We start from the raw sequence: 25,653 nt of genomic DNA on the forward strand, positions 1-25,653 counted from the left end.
GAAACTTAGTAGCTTTAAGTAACATTTACAGTTTCTGAAGTCAAGAATCTGGGAGTAGCTTAGCTGGGTGGGTCTGGTTCCGAGTCTCATATTGTCACAGTCAAATTGTTGACTGGGGCTGTAGTTGTCTCAGGGCATAACTGTGACTGAAGGATCCACTTCCAAGCTCACTCAGGGCTGTTGGCAGATTTCAGTTCCTTGTAGGCTGTTGGACTGTAAGTTCCTTTCCACGGGGGCCCCTCCACAGGGCTGTTCGTATTCTCAAGACATGGCACTTGACTTTCCCTGGGGGTAATGATTTGAGAGAGAGAAAGAGAGAGAGCATACCGGCCCTCACTGAGTGTCCAAGAGGGAAGCCACAGTCTTCTCTAATCTAATCTCAGAAGTGACCTCCCGTTACTTCTTCCTATGCCATTGCTCGTCACACAGACCAACCAGGCTGGGAAATACCAGGATGCTGGGATCATTGGGAGTCATCTGACAGTCTAATTACCACAGATGGCTCTCCATCTTCTGGAATTTTTTCCTGACTTAGTGTGAAGCTAGATTCAGGAATGGTATTTTCAGAGTAATATGTCCCTAGAATTTGGGGGAATGTTTTTACTTTGATTTCAAAGGAAGGGCATTCAGGAACTTTAAGGACAAGCGAAGGTATAGATAACTGAGAGTATATTTTGTTGTAAGTATGTATACTGAAGGTGAATATTTATTTTTAAAATTCAAAATATGGCATTAAGATGGAGAGCTTTTTCCAAAGTGAGTCCCTAGTTTGTTTTCTTGGTGTTCAGCATGTTTGATGCATTTTTAGCTGATATAGTTAGAGTCAAAACATAGAGTTTCAGCTGTGTCTGAATGTTTTAACTAGCAAAAAGCAAAGGAACATTCTTTCCCAAGTCCAGTTAATCTGTTAGCATTTTCAGGAGAATGAAAATGAGAAGTGCTGAATTGAAAAGTAGCTCATGAAGAGAGAAACATGGAATTACTTGGTAAATGAATCTGTACACCATCCATGTTTTGGCGGCCATTCAGCAAGCTCATGGACTTTGGAAATACACCGTACTGGCTCTGACGTTTATTTGCTGTGTAATGTCGGGCAACTTGCTTGCCCTCTCGAGGCTTCACTACTTCACTTGTAATGTGAGGTTGACATAGTTACCTCGTAGAGTTTTGCAGTAGAAGAAATGTAATAATGAATGTAAAGCTCTTAGTACTTTGCCCGGCCTGTACTAGAACTCAGTAAATGATATTACTTGAATCAATAATGAATTCTGTATTAATAACTTCTATTAATGATTTGAACTATTATTTTATTATTAATAAACAATTATAAAATTATTGATTAAAATGATTAATATAGAATTGTTCTCTAATACTTTTGTACTATCAATAATTTTCTTATTAATAATTCTTATTAATAATTTTCTGGAACTCCACTCAAGTACCAAACCCCTTCTTGAGACACTTCTAGCTTGGATATCTGCTGAGAGCTGTGTCTCCCTCTCTTGGATGAAGCCCCATATAGAGAACATAGTAGATTTCATAAGCCACATTTATTTTTCCATTCAAAATGAGAACAGATTCGAGTCCCATAGAATGTTGTTTTTTCTTTACTGGAGTATAATTGAGAGTCCTATAGAATTTAGATTACTATTTAATAAAAAGACTGTCAGGGAATTAACACTATCATCTGCTAAAATAATAATATTGGAGACATATGAGAATTAGCACCTTAGAGGTAGCTTCTGAATCTTTCATCCTTTGGCTCTGTATAAGATTCTAGAGTCTACAAAGTGGGTTCACATACCTCATATCATCACATCCTCAGAACAGCCTTGCAGGAAATAGTATTAGAGAAGTGAAGTGATACGGCATGAAGGCCACGGAAGGGGAAGCAGCAGCTGATCTGAAGGAGTTCATTCCATATGTAACATTTGCTGAATGCCTGCTGTGTGCCGGGTGCCGTGCTAGGCGTTGGGGAGACTGAAATGAGCAAGATCTTACCCTCTTTCCCAGCCTGGATCTCTCTCTCCTCTCTCTGCCTGGGCTGGGCAGGGAGGAGTGATCTGTACAACTCTTGAGTAGTTTCAGTTCTACCAGTTGGCCTGAAGGTCCAGCTACCTTCTCGTGATTCCTGGGATCCAGAGGCCTCAGGCTCTTTGAGGCCCTGGCAAGAGAATGGCATTGTTGCTACTATGGGATGTTGACCTCTGTCCTTGAAGGCCGGCTTTATCCAGCAAAAGTGCACAGCCTCCTCTCTGAAGTGGTTTTCCTTAACAAGATGCCCTGCCCGCTTCGTCCTGTGCTTTATTACTACAGACGAGGGTTCTCCCCTTTGGCACTACTGGCATTTTTGAGTCACATAATTACCTGTTGTGAGGGTTGTCCTGTGCATTGTAGGATGCAACGCTCTACCCAGTAGATGCCAGTAGGACACCAACTCCCCCTCCCCTGCTCCAAGTCCTGACACACAAAAATGTTTCCAGACATTGCCAGATGACCCCGTGGGTGCAAGGTGGGAGTGGGGGTGAGGAGAAGGGGGTAAAATTTCTTTGAGTTGAGAGCTACTGCTGATGTTTCTAGGTGCTGATCTGGGATTTTCACTTGATTGATTTTGCTTTCACCGACAAGCTTAAGTTTCAGATTTAGAGAACTTAGTAAGGCCAAAACATTGATCTCTTCTATAGAATAAAAATACTGTAGTTTTTAAAACTTTGTAACTGAGAGTTTTTGCTAACTTGAAAATATACCCTTTAATTGCTCCTCAAAAGGGCAAACGGTTCATTTTCAGAACTTGAAAGGAAGAGCAATTCAGATGAAAGCATTTTAAAGTTCATACCAAGGTTTACAATATTGAGCTCAGAGTGTTTGCCCTGGAGTCAATGATTCAAGTGGATGAGGGGTATCAGTAGTGTTTTATTAGGCTTGATTCCTGTGATAATCTCCTTCTCTGAGAGTGGATGCCAATCACCTGGTCTACCAAGAGTGTCTTGGGTTACCAAGATGCCCAGCAGGGAAGGTTAGAGGGATAGACGTGTGATAAAACAGAAAAAGCAAAATGTTCTTTGCAGTGTGTGACGTGCGGTAGGTGATGTGATGGAGTGTGAGTGGTAACTGGAACTTCTTTCAACCTTTTCATATGTTTCAAAGTGTTCATAATACAATGTTGGAGGAGGGAAGCCTCTGGAACTGCAGGTTAGTGTGACTTTCTTTACACTTCTGTTTTTTCAGCTCGATGTGGTTTGGTTTCTTTTCTAACATATAATAATAATTAGGTAATACAATTGGTGGTCTAAAACCCAGGCTTTAATTTTATTTGTGTCTTCTTTAAAATGGTGGCTATGCTGCTGAATTCAGTGTGGGAACATTTTTTAGGGACAACCACTGTAGAGAAGTGTGATGTATTATTACTGTTTTTACTCACATAGAAATACTTTTGAGGTGTTTTCTGATTTCTAAGATGGGGAGATTTCCTCAGTGTTACATGGTTAAATTGTAGGCTTGCACACCCCCTTATTTGCAGAGTATTATTCATTGGAAAGCATTCTTCCTTTTCACATCCTTCTCCCGTGGTTTAGACTAGGTTTCTTATAAAATGTACACCTTTATATTGTTACTGAGACGTTTCTTTGTTAGTTTTAGGACTGGGTAGAGTGGTTTCTGGTGTATGGTAAATAGTCAGTGCTTACTAAGTGAATGAGTAGAAGTTTAGGAGAAATGGGGGAGGGGGCTTTTCCTCCTTTTGCTGTGAGAAACTAATTGCCCTAATTTTTTGAATTTTTTGAATGATGTATAAATTATTTGTAGGGTTAATACATTTTTAGAAATTTTAGAAATATTCTAGGAGGATTTTATTTTTAATGCAAACTATTTATAGGTGAGAACCATGTGAGAACAGGGAGTCCAGAACAGCTCCCAAAGCAAAGACAGGAGGCATTGCTGCCTATAGGAGTTGCTGCCATTTTAGGAAAAGATGAGATTTCACACCTGCTATCTTTGTGGGTTTTGTCTAGTTAGTTTTTCTGAAGATTAACAAAGGCTGAGTTTTTGTCTTCCTGACTAAACTTCAGAGGACCACAAGTAGAGTGGACACTAAAGGTAGGATCACGCTTTTTTCTTATAAAAATCAGGAGCAGAGCTTTTTCTCCTTGCCTAGTAAAAAGGCTCATGGCCAAAAAGTTATAAACAAATTTGAAGGTTCTGAGATAGGAAAAACATGTAGGATTCTGTCACCTTTTAACTTTTTGACCTTGTGAACTACAAAGGTGCTAAAAGAAACTTATGTTTATTGAAAGGTAGCTTAGTTTTAATAGACCATTAAACATTCTGTTTAGTTAGCTAAATTAACATTTTCTAAAAGCGTTTATTTTTATTTATTTTGAGAGAGAGAGAGAGCAAGTAGGGGAGGGACAGAGAGAGAGGGAGACAGAATCCCAAGCAGGCTCCGCACCATCAGCACAGATGTGGGGCTCGAACTCACGAACTGTGAGATCCTGACCTGAGCCATGAAGAGTCGGATGCTTAACCGATTGGGCCACCCAGGCACCCCATAAATTAACATTTTATAGTCGACTAAATCGCTATTAAATCTCACTAAGCTGATTTTTTTCGAAGAAGATCTCAGAGCCAGAAGTGAATGAAGTCTTCAGGACTGGACAACTTTGTCTTATAATTTGGAAGGGGAAATATTTGCTTCTACTTTCTAGCTAGCACTACATTTTTGCATGCTGTATCATAGTGTTTATGTGCAGACATGCCACGAAGTTCCCACTTTTGTCTTTTTTCTCATCAAATCATGCTAACAATTTCTTACGTATGATTAGATTTCCACAATGCAAGTTCTTCTGAGGGAATAAATAGAATTAGCAGATGCTATCCTATGTACTGGTTACTTCCAGATACCAGTAGACTGGTGATACTTTTATGTCATAAGCATGCTGTAAGACAAACTTATTTTCTCTGTGAAGAAAATACTTATCTCCCTTGATCATAGTCTTAAAATCCTGGTGATATTTCTGTAACATCATTGCCATTCCTCGAATTAACTATATACAGAAAGCTTATAGACATGTTTAATCCATGCTCTTTCAGAAACCGTGAGTCCTCTTAAATGCTGTCGACAAAAATAGAAAAGGTATAGTGACACGAAGGCTTTAGGTTACCAGCACCTTTCTTGATCCAGCAGATTTCTTTGAGCTTACCCCCTTGGTTTAGAATACGGGCAGAGAACGGCATCCATGCAAAAAAGGATCAAGGGAGCACTGTATTTTGTAGTACTTACAGGTGGCTGGAAATGAATGGGGAAAGGAATTGATAGCTTTTGTAATAAAGCAAGCAGTTTAAATTTTATAATGGTAAATACTCAAGAGTAGAACTTGTAGTACATGTAGAGTAGGGATCAGCAAACTTCCTCTGTAAAGAGCCAGATAGTAAATATTTTAGGGATTTGCTTGTGATATGTTCTATGTTGCCACCACTCAGCTTTGAAGTTGTGGTGTGAAAGCAGCCATCGATGATATGTAAATGAATAACTGTGGCTCTGTTCCAATAAAACTTTACTTATGGACACTGAAATTTGAATTTCGTATCATTCCCACGTGTCACAAAATTCTTCTTTTGATTTCTTTTTTTGCTGTAAAAACCATTCTTAGCTCACAGGCTAAAATAGGTGCAGGCTGTCATGTGCTGACCCCTAAATCTCAGTTAGTGATACTGCAAACTAATAAAGTATATATAACGTGCTGATGGGATAGAGTATCTGTTCTATAGCTTAATGTGCTTTTTTTTTTTTTTTAATTTTTTTTTTCAATGTTTTTTATTTATTTTTGGGACAGAGAGAGACCGAGCATGAACGGGGGAGGGGCAGAGAGAGAGGGAGACACAGAATCAGAAACAGGCTCCAGGCTCCGAGCCATCAGCCCAGAGCCTGATGCGGGGCTCGAACTCACGGACCGCGAGATCGTGACCTGGCTGAAGTCAGACGCTTAACCGACTGCGCCACCCAGGCGCCCTTAATGTGCTTTTTTTAAGGCCTGCTTACTGTGAAGAGGAGTTAAAATAATATCAAATTTGGTCTATCTTTGAGGCCAGATGAGGGTAATAAAGTGGTAATATGAGAGACTGTGTAGTAGAACTCAAGGGAGTTAGACCACTGATGTTCTTAGGAATTTGCTAAAAATACAAAAGTAGCACCATTAAGTTCAGCAGGCACAGTTCCTTGAACTCAGAAGTAGGAAGGGTGCAGTGCTCAGGGAGGATGGCCTCTGGTTTTACCCGCAGAGCTCCTTGAAGATTCTAAATCCATCAGAATCCAGTAGTATAGTTTTGTGACACATGTCTTACGACAACACCCGAGAAAGTTCTCACTTATCAGTACAGAAGAAAAGAAAATGAAAGAACGTTTGAATAAATCGAGTTATGTTTTATTGGCTCTTGCTGCAGCAAATTTCTTGGATCTCTTCAGAGATAAACTTAAGCGAGGAAAGAGCACAGCTACTTAATTTAATCAGCAGTTTAAGGATTTCATGTTGGCAAGATATTTGGGCATGTTGCAAAAATACAAAATATTTTCACATTTTTGATCCAGAAATGTAGACTGGGATTTTGCCAAGCCTATTGCTTATGCAGTATGATAAGAATGTTTCTTCCTTGCTCTGGTTCCTTCCATCTTTTAGAGTAGGTGAAAAAAAATGGCGAGTTTGGAAGGAAACACTCCCAATCAAGGGAATAGCTAAAATTGTAAAGAATAGGGAAATTTTTCCTGAACCAGATCAAATTTAATGGAGATTAGGCCCAAGACATTGCAGCATCAGAAGAGGCAGAATCAATTGTTAGTAATAGCTCAGAAAATGAAGCAAATTGAACAGAATTCTACAGAGCAGAAGTTTTATTTCATTGGCTTCAAATGGAGTTTGTTTATACCTTTTTATTTTACTTTATTTTATTTTATTTTTTTTTAAATTTTTTTTTTAACGTTTATTTATTTTTGAGACAGAGAGAGACAAAGCATGAAGGGGGGAGGGTCAGGGAGAGGGAGACACAGAATCTGAAACAGGCTTCAGGCTCTGAGCTGTCAGCACAGAGCCTGACGCGGGGCTCGAACTCACGGACCGCGAGATCATGACCTGAGCCAAAGTCGGCCGCTTAACCGACTGAGCCACCCAGGCGCCCCATATACCTTTTTATTTTTAACCTTCTGTTTTGAGAATGAATTTTGTTGGGTCCACTTCATATTGGGAAGACATTAAATTTAGAAAATGTAACTTTGGTCATACTGACTGTTTTCCCATTCATGGATTTTTGTTTGCCGCTTTGTAAATGGGAACAAAACTTGAAAGATGCTACATGTCTTAGAGTTGGACAGTTTCATTTGAAACCGAGAGTTAACAGTATTTAAAAAAAAAAATCATTGGTAAATTTGTGTTGTTTAATACATCCAAGCAAGTTGAGATTAGTTTTGTGAGCCTTAATAAATAACTTTTTTTTTTAAGTTTGTTTATTTTGAGAGAGTGAGTGGGGGAAGGGCAGAGAAAGAGAGGGGAGAGAGAGTCCCAGGCAGGCTCCGTGCCGTCAGCACTGTCAGCACAAGGCCTGGCGTGGGCTCTGTCCCACGAACTGTGAGATCATGACCTGAGCCAAAATCAAGAGTTGGACCTTTAACTGACCGAGCCACCCAGGTGCCCCACTAAATAACTCTCCAGTGCTAACCTAACCAAGTGACTTTTGGTATTTTTTAAGTACTTTGAAATAGAAGTATAAGTTTTGGAGGTTTCCCTAGGTTTTGTTTTACAGGAAAATAAGCTTTCCTCTGTGGCTTAATTATGAAATTTAATTTCTGATTGGCTAATGAGCTGGAGTGAAATTAGGCAAACGGGATGTTTTGGTTTGAAAACCTGAAGAATGGATGCTGCTTTGGTTTTGACGGGATCTGATGTGTTCTCTTGTGTTTGTCTCTTTGCAGTGAAACCAGCAGTGTGTGTAGCAGCAGTGACACAGGGCTCTTTACCAATGATGAAGGACGGCAAGGTAATCTTGATCCCAGCTTTGGGATGTTGGTTGAGTATTTCTGGGAAGATTCGAATGATTATAGGAATAAGTCACTGAGAATATGGTGGTTGTCTATGGCAGTGGTTCTCAAACTTTAAGGCATATAAGAGCCACCTGGTGAACTGTTAAAACTGCACATTCGGAGGTCCTACAAATCAAATAGATCTAGTTAGATTTGGCTTTTGGAATCTGAATTTTTCACAAGTACCTGCAGTGATTTTCATGCAGGTAGTTTAGACTTTGAGAATCATTGATTAGGGGGATAGCGGATTAGGGGGATAGTGTCAAGGATAGGACTTTTGGAAGTTGCTTTTAATTAGAACCAAAAAATATCCTTCTGTATTAGCTCCTTCATTGGATATTAAGACATTCTTATTTTTACATAGGAAGAGTTTATTTTTATAACCTTGTTTATAAATGATCATAGTGTTCTAGATGAATATATTCTAGAAAACAACTTCTTTCTAATGTTAAGACTTCTAAAATTCAGTATAGAACACTGTGGATAAGACTGGTATAATTTAATTACCAGTTCTTTATTTTTACAACTTAAACAGTCATTTGAGACTTTGTTTTTATCGGGTACACTTGCTTAGGACCATACTAACTATGTTCCAATAAGAGTTTCATATAGCTCCTTTGGACTGTAATTCTCTTCATCTAAATAAGGGATTTGTAGCTCTCTAAAGTCCCTTCTAGCTCTGGGATCCAGTGATTTTTCTTCAAGGGTTAAGTGATCAAAGGACAAAAACACAATGGCTACATGTCTAGGCTGATCCAGAAGAGATCCTGGGACCGTGAGACTCCGGATCCGAGTTCTGATTTTGGAGAGAGATTGCGGGAGGTTATCTCCCCCATACCTCAGAGTTGTGGGCATGGATGGGGTTGCTGAGCTCCTTATTGTAATGGAGGTTATTGTGAATACATTTCTGTCCCTTTCGCATTCTGAGGGGGCTAGGTGTCATTAGAGGCTGTGTGTATATACTCCCAGATTGGGTGCAACTAGGACCTTGATTCTTTTGTCTTTGCTTGAATGAGCTAGCGTATACAAATTTTGCTCTTTTTCTTTGCTTTTATACTGTTCTATGAAGTATCATAATGTGTCTCTTAAAGATTATGATATATAATTATACAGAGGTGTAAGAAAGTGTGGACCTGTTATGACAGATTAAGTTTCAGGCCTTCGGAAAACCTTTTTACTAATAAGCATTCCTTGCTTTATCGTGGAAGATTTTAGAATATTCTATAGCCCTAGCTTTCCTCTCTATCTCTGCTTCAACTTCATGCATTCTGGTGATATTTGGATACTTAGAGTTCTCAGCACAAAGCTATGTCATTTCCTGCTTCCATGTCTTTGTTTATGCTGGTGTCTCTGCCAGAAATCTCATCCCCACCTTTTCTTGACCGGTTGGTCATCCACCTAGACAGTTTTCGTTTTGCCCCTCCAGGGCATATTTATGGACTGTGTCAGTGGGTTGTTTTTTTTGCCCTCAATTTCTTATTGGATTTGGCCAATAGGAGGCATTAGCAGAAGATTGGAGGGAGGAAGGTGAATGAGACTGAGTGTATTTGTTAAGTTTTTATTACGGTAATACTGTTTAACAGCCCCAGAATTTCAGGGGTTTACCTCATTTATTTCTTGCTATGGGGCTGCGTGTTGGCTCAGGCTCATCTGATCTAACCTGGACTCAGCTGGTCTCCAGGCTTTAAGTTAGGTTTGTATCTATCTACTCAGTGTATCCTGTCCTGGGACCTCTGCTGGAAGAGCAATGACTGTTCTTGGCAGGGACTTTTCCTGGTGGAAGACGTGAATGCTAAGTGACCAAACCAGAGCTTGGCGACCAAGCCATATTTAAAAAAGCTTTTGCTTGGATCACGTCTGCTAATGTTCTACTACCCCAAGTGAGTTATATGACAAGCCTTATGTCAGTGGGAGGAGGAAGTATGCTCTGCCTGAAGGGGAAGGCTCTGGAATTCTGTGGGTAAAGGCAGAAGGCATGGATGTGTGTTATCACAGGGAGGTAGCGAAGAGTTGGAGACAGTAATACAGTCTGCGACTTTGGATTGTAGCTTTCTCGGGCTCCCTTTCTGTTGGACTGCTGGTTGGCAGTGGTGGTGTTCCTCTGCCAAAGGCCACCACCCCTGTTGGCAGTCTTCTGTAACCTAAGCTTTCTCTCTGGTCTCTAGTAACCATTCTCTCTCCTTGCTGCTTCAGGTCTAGGAAAGGTAAAGGCTTCCTGCCGGGCTGGCTCCAGGGTGCTTCACCATCCCTTATTGGTTCCTCTTAATACTATCTACTCCTTTGTAAATAGTCACCTTATTGAAGTCTCCATTACTGCATTTAAGTGTGTGCGCATTTCCTGGAGGGAATCTGGCTGGATGTCATAGTCCGTGCAGGCATCATCTCCTAGAACCAACTCTTGCTCTTTCTTTCCCTGTACTTTCTTACCGCTTACCATATGACATTATTCATAGATGTGTGCCTTTTCCATTGAAGCTCTCTCAAGGTACGAATTTTTTTTATTATTTGCAACTATAGTAGGTAACACATTGCCTGGCATATAGTAAGCTCTTAATAAATGGTTATTGTGAAACTCAGAAAAGGGGAAAATTCTCCTCTTTCTCCCTCAAACAGAATTATACATAGAACCTCAGATTATGAAACAGATAACCTGTTTTGGTTAAAGCGTGATTCTAGAGGAGCAGGAATTCTGGAACCTGACCCATCAGCCTCTTCCTTATTCTCCGGCAGTACTCTTCTGGGGAGCTGCTGCATCATGCATCCACAGGAGCCCAGGGTAGGGGACTACTGGTCTAAATGATTTCACAAGGTTTCCTTTGGTTCAGTGAAGCCCTTTTTGTATTGTCAAAAATCTTGAGTGAATGCTTGAGTATCAAAAAAAAAATGCCATTATGGGATGCCATTTGTCATCAGAAAATATTATCTTAGCTAAATATACTGTTTTAATAAATGGCTTAAGGAGTGTCTATGAATAAGAAAGGAATTAATATATTGACATGCAGAGAAACTAATCATTGTTAATTCTAATGCCTATCTTTAATCCATCTATGCACCTGGTTTAGTAAGATGCTTTTAGAGCAGTAGTTCTCAAAATGTCCTGAAGTCAGCGCAGCATCACTAGGGAACTTGTTAGAAATGCAAATTTTTGATCCTGCTTGGACCAGAATCAGAAACTTTGGGGATAGGACCCAGCAGTCTGTGTTCTAACAACCGTTTTTGGTAGTTCTGATGTACGTTGAAGGTTGAAGGCCACTGTTCTGGAGAAACAGCCATTGATGGTATGTTTTTATAAAGGAACACTTTGAGTAACTTCTTTATGAGCATTTTCATTTTCCCTTTTAGAGATCTCCACAATGAGTTAAGAGTTATTACCATGGATATAAGTGGCCTGTGAATCTGATACTTCATGTGCTTAACATGGCCTGAGCAGTTTCCCTGGGATCTGACACACATTAGAGAATGAAGGCATTATGAACACTTTAGATATTCTTGTCATGAATCCCTTCATCCTTGGTATTTTGAAAGGAGTATGGGATGGCAGACATGAAGTTATCAGTCTTACTACTCTTTGTGGGTGGGAATAAGGTCTCTTGCAAACTGAGATGCTGTCATTGTACCCAGTAGAAAGAGGTTTGAACCAAGAGTTTGGCTATATGGGTCTAGTCTTGACTTTGTCACTAATGACGAGTTTGGCCTTGGTTGAATGGTATAACTTCTTGACAGATCTTGGGAGGTTATATTGCTTGTCTCTGTGGTTAGTTTTTTCCTGGTTACTTGGATTGCTAGTGTCAAGATGATTTTCTGTCCCATTAATGTCAGGGTACCAAGGAATAAATGAGGTATGGGCATACATTTTTTGTTAACCTACTGTGAGAAATGCAAATGTAATACCTCAGGAGTAGCTAGTTTTGAATTAAGAAACATTTGTGGGCTTTGAACTCCCAAGTTCATTTACACCACAGAATGGTACATAGGAGGCAATTTATTTTTGTGTTAAAGGCTTTGGAGTTAGTCACGCTTTGGGTTCAGATCTTGGCTTCATCATTTACTAACTTGACCTTGCCTTCTCTCGCTTTAGTTGCCTTATTTATATAAGTTGGAATTAGTGTAGGGTTTAGAAGAGATAACATGCTTGCAGATTTTTAGCATGGACCCTCATAGGGTGGTAAGGGTTAGGAAATGGTAGCTTTATTAGTTTTTTACTATCAAAAGTAGTCCAGTGTAACACAGTATTTCATTTACGTGAAACTAGTTTGGTACTCTAGTTTCCATCATAATATGGATCAAGAAGAAGGTTCAAAACAGTTTTTTTGTACTTTGACATTATTTAAAAGGTATCATCAAATCTATAGTTCTGAGAAATCATCCTTGCATTTGGTTTTCCATAGAGCATGTTAAAATTCCAACTTATGATCTCTTTACTTTAGGGGATGATGAGCAAAGCGATTGGTTCTATGAGGGAGAATGTGTCCCAGGATTCACTGTCCCTAATCTTCTGCCCAAGTGGGCTCCTGATCGTTGCTCTGAAGTAGAAAGAATGGATTCTGGACTGGATAAACTTTCCGATTCCACATTCCTTTTACCTTCTCGACCAGCTCAAAGAGGTAAGTTCTGAGGAGACCAAACTATACTTCACACTTTTATGGTTCTCTTTGGGGAGACTCGTCCCATGGCAAGCATATTCATGCCTCTAAGCATGTATTAACTATCTGAGTTTTGGAGCTAGTCCAGGGATTTTTCTAGAAGATTCAAGGGTGAGTCTTAAAACTTGAGGTTCTCCATTCATACGTAAATCCAACCCGTGGAGACTCTTGGGATATCTATTAGCAGGGCATTCCTTCAGCTTGCTATTGCCATTTGTGCCAGATTTAGGAAGCCTAGCAGCGTGTCACTGCTGCTTACCTGCTGTGAAACCGATGGGCTATGGAGTGCTCAGTGGGAGCCTGAAGTATTGCATCTTGGAAGAGAACAGATTTCAGTAAGAACATTCACAGACAAGGTATAATGACATTTTTTAATTGGATGATTTAAAAATATTTCCTTAAATTATTTTATTATTGTGGGCTTTCACACAAATACATCCTTTCTCTTTGCTTTTCCTTTACTTCTGATGCAGCAAGATAGAGTGGGAAGAGCCTAGGGAAGGGAGAAGGAACTGTGGTGATAATACTGTCTGGTACTGTCTTCCTAGCTCGGTTACTATGACAGAATCACTTCGTTTCTTTGGGACTTTAGGGTCATTACTTAAAACACTGTGATATTGAACAGACTGTTTCAGAGGTTTCTTTTAGTTCTATAAATTTATGATTCTAAGATTCCCAGGAATCCGTTATCAGGTAATAGTTGGGCATCTGTTGGTGATTAGAATTCTGCTCAGAGCTATAAACTCCTATAGCAATTTGTTAAGATGAATTTGGGTGATTGAAAGTCCTTCTCAAAATAGTGGGCTCTTGGTAAAGATTACTGCCGGGCTTAGGCACACATTGGCTACCTTAACACCTTCCATCAAACATTTCAGTGACCATTGCTGAAAGTTCTTTATGGACCACTTAAAATACACACAAAGAGGAATAGGGAGAACAACTTAAGATGGCCTGTAATTCCATACCCAGAGACGGTGTCAAGATAACATTTTGGTGTGGACTCTTCCAGTTGTGTTTTTTGGGTGTGGAACGCATGCAGTAATTAGAAAAATGAGATTTTACTATACAGGTTATTTTTACTGTTATTTTATGGCATAAAGTGTTTTTGAGATACTAACTGGCATTTAATTTATAATTAGAAATTATGGATAATGTCTTCTATTTGTGTAGTGTTTTTGGTTTATAAAGTACCTTCCGTGTGCTGTTTCATGGAGTCTTCAAATGAGCTCTGTGAGACAGGATTGAGCCAGTGATTATCCCTCCTTTACTGGTGAGGATGCCTAAGTCAGAGGTAAATGACACGCCTAAGATCATACCACAAACACATGGGAATAATAAATCCTTGGAGGATAGCCTAGTGATACGAGCTTTAGGGTCAGTCTAGTAAGATCCTGGGAGGAAGGCCTGTAGTGTGCTAGAAGCACATCATTGCTAATGAATCTTCTGCATTCGGTTTCTGAGGGCTTTCTTCTGTTTTTTAGGATATCATGCTCGCTTGAATCGTCTGCCTGGAGCTGCAGCTCGATGCCTCAGAAAGGGCCGAAGAAGGCTTGTTGGGAAGGTGACAGCTCTCACTGTCTACTGGGCTCACTGGGAGGATAGTATTCCCTACAGGATTTGTGCACCCTGTTGCTAATCAGAGGTGCTGTGGTACTCCCTGGAGTAAACTAAGCCAACTGGAATCTTTTGCAAGTTCACGAGAGAGAACCTTATGTAGGATGTGAATGGATACACACATAAGAGATGAAGCTTAATTCATACAGAAATTTTGACAGAGGAAACACTGCCATGACAGTTTATCTGTAAATCTATAAGCCTGATCTTGTCTCTTCTCCTCTTTTGATTAATCTTATATTATTATATTATGGAAGTTAAAATAGTCTTGGCTTCTTTATAACTCCTCCTGAATTCATGAATGCTTCTTCTATCCTAACTTTGGTCTTTTATTCTAGAATTCATTAAAAAAAAACCCCAAAAAACCTGAAAGAAAACCTGTTCTCAATTTTTAAAAGCTCCTTGGCCACAAGGAAGGGATATCTACCTTTATTCACTTCTGCCCTTGCCAGGGACTATACTGGGCACTGGGCACCGAGAAGGTATTGCCTTCTACCTGATACTACCTAGGCAGAAGTGGCAGAATAGAGAATTGAACCCAGCTGTACTTTTGTTTTGTCTTTTTAAATTCAAATTTAAAAAATTTTTTAAATTCATTTTTTACTCTAGCTTTGAGATTGAAAGTAGGTTAAGACTGGGGCTCATACCCTGTTAGAGAAGATGGTGGTGGGCTAAGAGCGAGCAAGTGAGAGGCATTTCAGAGCATTACTGCATTCACTGCATATGCATTTAGAATGCCTACTATGTGTCAGGCTCTGTGCCAGGCCAGGTATATAGTGATCACAGCCATAGCCTGGCTACCCTTAGGGAGCTACTGTTTTGTAGTGGAAATAGGGAGTTGATTTCTGAGATTTTAGCTATGTAAAAGGAATGAAGCTATTTATTTCCAGATGAACTCAGATTTTTTATCTTTAAATTTAATTTCAGATCTCTCATTAGAAAGACATTTGATTATTAGAAGAATTATACCTTCTTCTTTTGGCTCATTTATTTTACAGAAAATAAAGGCTGCTTTTGCTATCCTGGGAGCTTATTCTTACTTAATGGGCCAGCTAACAGGGTAGGAGTACATGAGGTAGAGGGAGGCAGGAGGTTGGGAGTAGGGAACAGAGGGATGGTTTTACTTTTTATTAGTTAGGCTGGAAGGGTAATGTTCTCCTTACTGTCTGCCTTATTTTGTTTCATCTCCTGTAAAATAAGAGCCTTCCTCTTTTGTGGAAGTAAATCATTTCGTCTTGAAGGCTCCCTTTAGTTTGCCTGGAAGGAAACTCCAGGGCCTGTTGGACGTGCCTCCAAGAATTTCAGATGAATAGGATAATATTTACTTGTTTCATTCATCTTCATCACCTTAAAGGGATATTTGTCATTTCTAGCAGAGGTCACTGTTCTGCCCCCCCTCCCCCTCCCCCATCTCTCTTCTCTTTTTCTAAATTATAATCATAAATAATGAGTTTCATTCACCGCTCCCTGCCAGCGAGCTGCTAATTACGCAAAGTACTGCTTGTAATTTACACAGTAATAAACTGTAAATTTAAACATTACGGCACTTTAAGTTAATAATTTTTCTGCAGTAACAAATAGCTCATTTTTCACCCATCTTTTCTGTTGGCCCCACTACTATGGCTGTGTCTGTGACCAGGAGGCATGTGCCTAAGGGAGGAAAAATGTGAAGAATACACTATGTGAAACCTTTTCATTTAGCTCCACTCCCACCCAGAATCTGACCTCAAATTAATTTTTCTAGAGTCAGTTCTGCTAAAATGTGTACCCTAATATTTTAGGCTTAGTCCACACAAATGAACTAGCGATCCACATAAATGAAAAGCGATCATAATGTTTTCCCAGAAACAAATGTGTTTGAATAACAGGCTTCACATTCTTGACAGTCATGCCTGTGACTTATGCGTTCTCATCTTCACACTTACTCATATGTGGGTACCTCTTATTTGTGTATCATTGGTACCCTTCCCCAGGTACTGTGGTGACATTCATTGTAAATATACTCAAGTTAAATGAAGGGTGAGTGCCTTCTGCCATTTTCCAATTTTTTGGAGATGATTAGTTTCTGAATTGCTTTTGGTGTTATGGGTAAGCTTTCATATTACAGTCTTGAGAAACCTAAATTTAAGAACCAATTTATACAAACTATTTTACTTTAAGAGATGATGCTTAACAGACAAAAGGCAGGGTAGCAATTTTTGTAAGTTCTAAAATTCCTTTAACATGTATGCATTAGTCACCAGATTGTAGGTGTTACCAGTGAGGCCTGGGTAGATTTCCCATTATGAAGGCTATTGGGGCTGTAATCATACTTGCCTAGAAGCTTGGTGTGCTAGCCTATTAAAAATTGGCTGCTGTTGGACTTTTTTTTTTAAGTGTTCTATTTCCATATACTTTAATAACTCGCTGTATTAAAACATATAGTAAACAAGGTTTATAATGACTTTTTTGGAACACTGGGAAAAATAAGGCTAGGATCACATGTAACACTTTTTAAGATAGATTCCCATAAAAAGAAATAAACTTGCTGTTAGATTTTAAGATTGACATTTGACATGTGCCTTTGAGGTTGCTGGCACAGTTGTGGGAAAGTGTGAGCCTGATGACAGATCATACTTTATTTCTATGGTTAGATGACACTCTTGTCTTCCTTGCCTTTTCAGGAGACCAGCATAAGTACTTTGGGTACTGAGAGGATAGGCCACATTATTAGTGACCCTCGGCAGAAAGAGTAAGTGCTGCTTATATATTTACTTATTATCCCAGCCTGTTCCTTGGAGGAGGTAGAGGGAAGTTTTATGGAGGAACCTAGAAATTGGGCTTTAAAGCTGAACGAGAAGATCTTAAAGATTTGTGCTTTACCACGGTTAACATGGCTAACACTCCAAGCCCATGAGCGTGATTTTTTTCCTTCCGAGACTAGTTTTTCTTTCTTTGCTGTTTGTATGTACAGGTGCTGCATTATAAAAGTAGCTTCCAGTTAGGATGTTGTTTTTTTTAATGAATGAATGAATTAATTTACATTGAGGTAAAGTTGGTATATAGCATTACATAAGTTTCAGGTGTACACCATCATAATTCAGTATTTGTATCTGCTACAAAGTGATCATCACCATAAATCTAGGTACGATTCATCAGCATAAAATAGAGCCCTTTCACCCACCTTGTAACCCCCTTCCCCTTGGTAACTACCAGTCCATTCCCTATATCTATGAATTTGTTTTGTTTCCTTTTTTTCATTCATTTTGTCTTTAGATTCCACATAAAAGTGATATCATACAGTGTTTGTCTTTCTCTGATTTACTCATTTAACCTAATCCCTGAAGGTTCGTCCATGTTGTCACAAATGGCAAGATTTCCTTCCTTTTTATGGCTGAGCAGTACTCCATTGTGTATGTGTGTATTTATGTATACACCACATGTTCTTTATCCGTTCATCCATTGATGAACACTTAGGTTGTTTCCATACCTTGGCCGTTGTAAATAATGCTGCAGTGAACATAGAGGTGTATATATCTTTTCAAGTTAGTGTTCTCATATTCTTTGGATAAATACCCAGAAGGGGAATAGCTGGATCATATGGTAGTTCTATTTTTAGTTTTTGGAGGAATCTCCATACTGTTTTCCACAGTGTCTGTGCCAGTTGACTTCCCACAAACAGTGTACAAGGATTCCCTTTTTTCTACATCCTTTCCAGCACTTGTTATTTGTTTTGTTGATAATAGCCATTCTGACAGGCGAGGTGATACCTCATTGTGGTCTTGATTTTCATTTCTTTGATAGTGATATTGAGCATCTTTTCATGTGCCTATTGGCCTGTATGTCTTTGGAGAAATGTCTGTTCACCTCCTCTGCCCGTTTTTTTTTTTTTTCTTCCTATTTATTTTTATTTTTTATTTAATTTTATTTATTTTGAGAAAAAGAGGGCATGCATGAGTGGGGGAGGGGCAGAGAGCGAGAGGGAGAGAGAGAAAGAGAGTATCCCAAGCAGGCTCCATGCTGTCAGTCCAGAGCCCAATGTGGAGCTTAATCCCGTGAACCGTAAGACCATGACCTGAGCCAAAACCAAGAGTTGGACACTCTCCTCTGCCCATTTTTTAATGGGATTGTTTGCGGTTTTTTTGTTGTTGAGTTATATGAGTTCTTTATATATTTTGGATATTCGTTATTGGATATATGGTTTTCAGTATCTTCTCCCATTCAGTAGGTTGTCTTTTGGTTTTATTGATGGTTTCCTTTGCTGCGCAAAAGCTTTTTAGTTTGATGTCGCATGTGTTTATTTTTATTTTTGTTTTCTTTGCCTTTGGACTCAGATCCAAAAAATAAAAAAATAATAATCAGAAGAGACCCATGTCAAGGAGCTTACCACCTATGTTTACTTCTAGGAATTTTATGCTTTCAAGTCCTACATTAAATTCTTAATCCATGTTAAATTAATTTTTCTGTATTGTGTAAGATAGCGGTCTAGTTTTCTTCCTTTGTATGTTGTGGCCAGTTTTCCCAACATCGTTTATTGAGGAGACTATCTTTTCCCCACTGTATATTCTTGCCTCCTTTGTCATAAATGAATTGACCATCTATATGTGAGTTTATTTCAGTGCTGTTTATTCTGTTCCATTAGTCTCTTTGTCTGTTTTTATGCCCCTACCGTACTATTTTGGTCATTATAGCTTTGTAGTATAGTTTGAAATGAAGAAGTGTGATGCCTCCAGTTTCGTTCTTTTTTCTTAAGATTGCTGTGGGTATTTGGGGTCTTTTGTGGTTCCATACAAACTTTAGAATTATTTGTTCTAGTTCAATGAAGTATGCCATTGGAATTTGAATCTGTATGTTGCTGTAGGTAGTATGGACATTTTAAAATGTTAATCCTTCCAGTCCATGAGCACAGAGTATCTTTCCATTTAGTTGTCTTCAGTTTCTTTCCTCAGTGTCTTAGAGTCTTCAGTGTACAGGGCTTTCACCTCCTTGATTAAATTTAGTCCTGGGTATTTTAGTCTTTCTGATGTAATTGTACATGAGACTGTTTTCTCATTTCTCTGTCTGATAGTTCATTATTAGTGTAGAGAAACACAACAGATTTCTGCATATTGATTTTGTATCCTGCAGCTTCTTTGGATTCATTTATTAGTTCTAACAGTTTTTTGGTGGAGTCCTTAGGGTTTTCTGTGTATGGTGTCATGTCATCTGCAAACGGTGATAGTTCTACTTCTTTCTTTCCAGGATGTTATTTTTTTTTTAATCTATTTTTTAAATATTTATTTAGTTTTGAGAGGGGGAGAGAGAGAGAAAGCAGGGGAGGAGCAGAGAGAGAGGGAGACCGAGAGTCCCAGACTCCGTACTATCAGCATAGAGCCTGATGAGGAGCTCAAACTCATGAACCGTGAGATCATGACTTGAGCCGAAACCAAGAGTCAGACGCTCAACTAACTGAGCCACCCAAGCACCCCTCCAAGATGTTACATTTTAAGCTCATTTTTCTGTCTCTTAAAATTCTTTTGTTCAAAATGGGTGATTGCCTGTATACTCTCCTATGCTTTTCCCATGTTTAGACCTCTGTCTAGAGAAATAGAAATCTCTTTTGTCTTAACTGCTGTGGTAAGTGCAGCTGGAAAGCCTGTGTGCAGCTATAGGAAAATGATTCCTCCCTTTCTTATGACAACCTTGTCCCCTAACGTGATTGGCTGTTTGTCTCCTACACACTTGAAAGTCAGTGTCTAGTTATGATCCTACACTCATTAGCCTGGTCGAATTCGTAATTAACAAAATAGGCAAGATATGGGTATGGTTTGTGTTCTTGTTGAATTTGGGGATCCTCTTGTCACCACACAGCTGAGATTATGGTGTCACACCATAATCTTGAGTTTGTTTTTAGAGGGTCCAGGATTTCCCATTTCATTACAAGACTTTTTCCTTTGAAGAGTTATTTTTCACAAGAAGTTTGTGCACGTCTGCCATGTCTTTTCTTTTCCCCAGTTCTTTCTGTGTCTTCACTTTGTTATGCCAGAGTCCTTTTTTCTTCTCCTCCTCTATAATTTCCAACCACTTCTTTTATTTTCTTTCCTGTTGTTCTCTCCCTCTCTTTAGTTTCTGGTTACCGTCAGCTGGGAAAAGAGAACGAAACCAGGTAAGATTGCTTTTCTTTGTCATCTTTAGTTTATCATTTGATTTCCTTTTCTTTAGAAAGAATAAAGCATTGGCTTCTGATTTTCCTCACATTTCTGCTTGTGCGCATGAGGTAAGGTTCCCGTTCCCTGCGTTATTCTGATTTCTTATAGAGGACTGTTTTCTAAAATTTTCTGATATTCACTGATAAGAACGATAGCTAATTCCCCTTTTTAGGTTCAACTGTGCTTTTCAGTTTATTACTTATAATGTATATTTCATAGGAATCCTGTTTTTATTTTAGTTTTGAACTTTGCAGTAAGAAATCAGAATGAACCTCATTTGCGTATGGTTTAGTTCAGCACCAGCATCCTACGCTGAGAAGTACAATGGTGAAGCCTGAACATAGGAGACAGAAGAAGGTAGAGCTGCTGTGAGTGAAGTAGTGGGGTCAAGGCCTTAGAGCCGTGCCCTCGTAGTCGCTTAGTCTTTTCCCCAGCTACCCCTGCGGAGGGCCCTTGGCAAATCTAGGCCTTTGTAAGGGTCATCATTTAAAAATTACTGACAGTGACTATCGATGCGTTCCTTTCACGTTTGAAGCTTTTGATTTTTGGGGGGAAGAGAGGCTGATTTATCTTGATTAGTTATAAAGTAGATAAAGACTGGTAGGTAAAAATCTCAGGCTTACTGTTGCTCAGTGTTTTTTGTTTTGTGTTTTGACCACTTAGGACTTATTAAATTGCTGTGCAGTTTAGACTTGAAACCTTCCTCTTGAGGACACTCTTTCAAAATGAACCAGAGCAGGGGTAGACCTAACTGGTGTGTATTCATGAGATGCTTTTAGATGGTGTGTGGCCATACAATTATTTTAAGTTATCATTTGTAATTGGAAAAAATGTCATCATCATATCAAACTTGTTCTTTAGAAACATAGTAAGGGCAGGCTGAGTAAAAATAATTGATATGAAGAAAATACTAAGTAAATAACAGTGCAGGTTGTGGGCAGAGAAAGAAGTCATTAAGGCGGTGAGAGACTGCAGCTTGGGAGATCCTGAGCCCGAGCACTGTTTGCAGGGGAGGATCTAAAGGCAGAAGAGGACCTGTGTTGATCACCCAGTCCAGATCTTTTATTTACAAATAAGATTTAAGTGATTTGCCCAAAGTCCTGCTTCTTTCTAAGTTCTTTTGAAATTACCATTCAGAGTTCTTCTGGTCTTAAGATATATTTAGTTTTGAAATTTGGGGGTAGGGGGCATTATTTATTCTGGGGAAAGTCCAAATAAAGCTAGAAAATGGAAAGTAAGGTACTTTTTTTATATATTATATCCAAGTTTGACCCTCACAACCACCTTTTGAGATGATTAGAAGTTTTACAGAAGAGAAACTGGAATTACCGACTGAAAGCAATATTTCATTTATGCCCCCGGTAATCCTGTAAAATAGGTAAGACAGCGGTGCACCCCCTCGTACAAGTGAGGACAGTAAAACTCAAAAGAGATTATGTAATTTTTAATGTATGAAAACTCAGTGATAGACTGAAATTAAGTGTTAGGTATTCTAATTCTTAATCAAGTTCTGTTTCTACTACACTGCAGCTGGTATGTGCTAACCAGTTATTTACTGGAAACACTGGCCAGGATAAAGAAAGAAAAAGGTAGTTTCATGCTAGTTTTCTTGGGAACAAGGGCCAATAATCAATAGATAAGTTCCTGTTATGTCATATAGAAAGCGCTATCTTCTGCCATTTAAGTAATTACCAGGCATTAGAGGTTTTTGAAAAATTGTTATTTACCAAGGAGTAGCCTTTTTTGGGGTATGTGGGATCAGGTATGCTAGATTTGTGGTTAAAACTTTATTGAGTGGTGTCTGTTATATGGCAAGAGAGTCGAACCGTCAAAGGGGCAAAGTGATCAAACAGAAAGTCACCTTTTAGAATCAGATCTTTTTCATGTAAGCTTTGCTAAAATAATCTCATTTATCCCTGCAGTTTAATCCCCTCTCCCCTCTCTACTCCTTGGATGTTCTGGCTGATGCTTCTCACCGAAGATGTTCACCAGCGCACTGCTCTGCCAGGTAATAGTCTTCTAGCGACGATTTTCTTCCAGACAATACCATTTCCTTTTTTATAATACTTTTCAAATTATAAACTATGTTTGTGTATAGTATCCAATTTGATCTTTACAACAACCTTTAGAGGTCAGTAGATGTTTTACAGATGCAGAAACTGAGGCACAGTATTGAAGTACCTTTCCTGTGATCTCACGGCTAGTATACGATTTATGTCTCAACTGTGACCTAAGTCTTCTGACTTGTATTTCATATTTCTTGTGCTAAAAGCCCCGTCTTCAGAGAATGTTATTACCGGTCCTTGCCGTGACCTGCAAAACTCTGCGTAATTTGACTTCTGCCTGCATATCCAGCTTCCTTTCATATACTCCTTTCTCCTCCCTGGGGGAGAGGTCCAGCTGTGCTAGAGAGCTCAGCTCCATTTTGTTCGTCACAAATAGCAACCCTTTTCTGCCTCTGAAGCCTCACACTTGTTCCCTTTGCCTAGACTGCCGTGTTAAGCCTCTTCTCACGGTTGACTACTTCTCATCTCAACTCTGGGAGGACCTCTCAGACCATCCTATGTAAAGGGGCCACCTCCATCACTCTCCACTCATCGATTTCTTTCTGCTAAAGCTTTATCACGGTCTATAATGATTTGCTTGTTGGGTTTCACCCCCCCCCCCAACTTTTTCTCCTGTCTCTTTCACTACGATATAAGCTTCAAAGTGTAGGGACCTTGTTTTATCTTGTTCCCTGATAATATCCTCAGCACCTAACACAGTGTCTGGCACTTACTAGACATTTGGTATGTTTGTCAGAATGAATCCTACGCCTCTCAGTATAAATTCTCTTGAGTTAGGTGACATGGGAAATAAATATGGTTTTAATGGTAGCATCCCCTAGCAGGGTTATTGTGCACAAAAGAGGAGCTAATTGGCTGAACCGTAGAACTTTTATTATTTCTAGTGGCACAAAGAATTCCTTTCCAAGGTTCTGATGTGTTGTTGGTTTGTTTGTTTTTCTTTTTTCTTCCTGATTTGTTCTTAATTGGCTGTGTTCATAAGATTAGGGTACAGGCACAAGAAATTATACTTTCATGGATGCAATGAGAACTTCACTATGGGCTATACTAATAAACTCCGCACCATAGCCTACCGCCAACTGCCAGACCTTCTACTGGAGAAGTGGCGTTTCAGTGGAAAAAGTCTTTTGAAAAGAGAGACCCTCACAAATGGTGTTACTAGGAATGTGGAAAATCGTGGGACGATTAATAAACTCCTTCCATAAGGCCCTCTCTTCAGTAGCACGCTGTTTGTCCGTCGTCCATTCCTTCGGCACTTGCTGACTGCCTCCTGGGCCCCCGGCCCTTTGTGTAGGCACCACCCTCGGGAGTTTACATTCTCTTGAGAAAGTCAGGTGTGGAGATTGATAGCTACAGCGTGGAACGCCAAGTGTGTAAAGGTGTGTGCCAGAATGCCAGGAAGCACAGAAGAGAGGCTTCTAAGTCAGAGGCTGAGGGGGGGTTTCTTAGAGGTGGTGATCCTCAAGCTTGAAAGACCAAGATTTCAGTCCATAGAAAAGCAGTCCTTCAGCTTTTTGTCTTCATACCAATGGAATCATGGCTGTGTCTACTCTTTGGGAAGACTCTGAGTAGCACCGTATTGTGTCCGATGCAGAAAGTGGATTCTTTGCCGTCCTCCTTCTACGTCTGTTACCTAGACCCCGTGCCGTGCTGTGCTGAGATCGGTATCCATGCATTTATCAGTCAGGTCTCCAGTTGCCTCTGAAGCCTCATCCTGGCTGGAGTGGGTGTCAGTTTTTTGTCTCTTTGTGTATCTCATTATCCACATCGTTGTCTTGGTTCTCTTGCTGGTGGTGCTGGTGGCCAGACTTGGAAACATAAGGCAGTCTGGGCTGTGCTTCCGGTGTAGTCTGCTATAGAGAAATATTGCTTATTGCTTTAGACCATTGCTGAAAACAAGGTGAGAGGGTCTGGACAATGCTAGCTTATCCTTGTCCTTCTAGGTGTCATTCCCAGGACACTGGAAGTAAAGTGAGTTGCATTGTTTGGGGTAAGGGAAGACATTTTTTAAACTTACATTCACTATCTGATCCTTAAAAAAATGGTTTTTTGTTTTAAATTGTACATAGAAGAATCCAGCAGCACATGATTCTGTTTATATGTGTTACATACATAAAGAGTGTTTGTGCAAATCTTTTACTCGTGAGGGTGCCTAGTTCGTAAAGTTTGGCAACCATGGCTCTGTGGGAAATGGCTAGCACAAGTGACCTCCAAGCAATTTTTAGAAAATGTGGGTGATGAAATCCTGAGCCCTCAGGGCATCCTCTCACTCCCTTGAAGTTGGGGTGGGGAGGAGTTCCCTGCCCAGCAAGGGGTCAGTTGAGAAGAAGCCATCTAGCTCCAGTGTGGCTGAAGGATGAGATGGGATCCAGAACTGGATGGTCAGCTTTGTACAGCGTGGACACCATTTAATAAAACCTGGAGTCTAGGAAGGAATGTTAAAAGAGTGTTGGTGGCAGGGAAGAGGCCGGTGAATGACTGTATTAAAAACTGTTTCGAATGGAAATTTTATCTTTTTCTTGTTCCATTTTATTTGTAGTAGGAAAAGATTTCTTTCAAAGCGTCTGGGCAGCCCTGGGAATTTCACACCCATCATTAGAACGATTTGTGTGTGTGTGTGTGGTGACTATGTTATCATTAATGGTATAATTTTATTTTGCGAAGAGAGAAGTGTTTCCTGTTTTATCACAGCTTTCCCCGAGGAGGGCTGGTGTATTAATTTGCTGTATTGCCTCCTGGCTGTTCCCAGGCTGTTTTTCCTCTTCATCATGGAATTTTTAATGGCCCTGGTGCCTCTTGGGAAGCATGTGAGGAAGAGTTCCTCAGGGAGTGCTTCCCTTTTTTCACATGCCTATAATTACTCTCCTTTAAGAGCACAAAGAGTTTGATAATCATGCCTGAACTGTGAAGGTTTCCTCTTGTCGGGTTACTGAGCTGAGGCTGCTTCCTGCCTGGACATTGCCTGTTCCACTCTCCCACACACTCAACTGTGAGAGAGTGAGGACCCCTCAGTCACCCCCTCACTGCTGGCACTATTCAGCTCTGGTTCTCAGAGTGAGGCTTGGGGGCCACTGGGAGGCCATGACCTCAGGTACTCT

General features: G+C 39.8%; 1 protein-coding gene across 7 annotated transcripts in view; it reads left to right on the plus strand.

The window, feature by feature from the left end:
• Positions 1-25,653, plus strand: part of GPATCH2L (G-patch domain containing 2 like) — a 76,173-nt gene that overhangs the window by 11,373 nt on the left and 39,147 nt on the right. For 4 of the 7 annotated variants that reach the window (XM_078447978.2, XM_060620343.3, XM_078447979.2 and 1 more), the window contains 6 exons: positions 7,958-8,022; positions 12,493-12,669; positions 14,190-14,269; positions 16,986-17,053; positions 20,503-20,557; positions 22,412-22,497. In XM_078447978.2, the coding sequence (XP_078304104.1) occupies positions 7,958-8,022; positions 12,493-12,669; positions 14,190-14,269; positions 16,986-17,053; positions 20,503-20,557; positions 22,412-22,497 (531 nt within the window). Of the gene's footprint in view, positions 1-7,957; positions 8,023-12,492; positions 12,670-14,189; positions 14,270-16,985; positions 17,054-20,406; positions 20,447-20,502; positions 20,558-22,411; positions 22,498-25,653 lie in introns of all 7 variants that reach the window. The other 3 variants (XM_078447981.2, XM_060620344.3, XM_078447982.2) reach the window with 2 other exon arrangements.

This window comes from Panthera onca, chromosome B3, assembly GCF_046562875.1.
Source record: "Panthera onca isolate mPanOnc1 chromosome B3, mPanOnc1 haplotype 2, whole genome shotgun sequence".
Lineage (NCBI taxonomy): Eukaryota > Metazoa > Chordata > Mammalia > Carnivora > Felidae > Panthera > Panthera onca.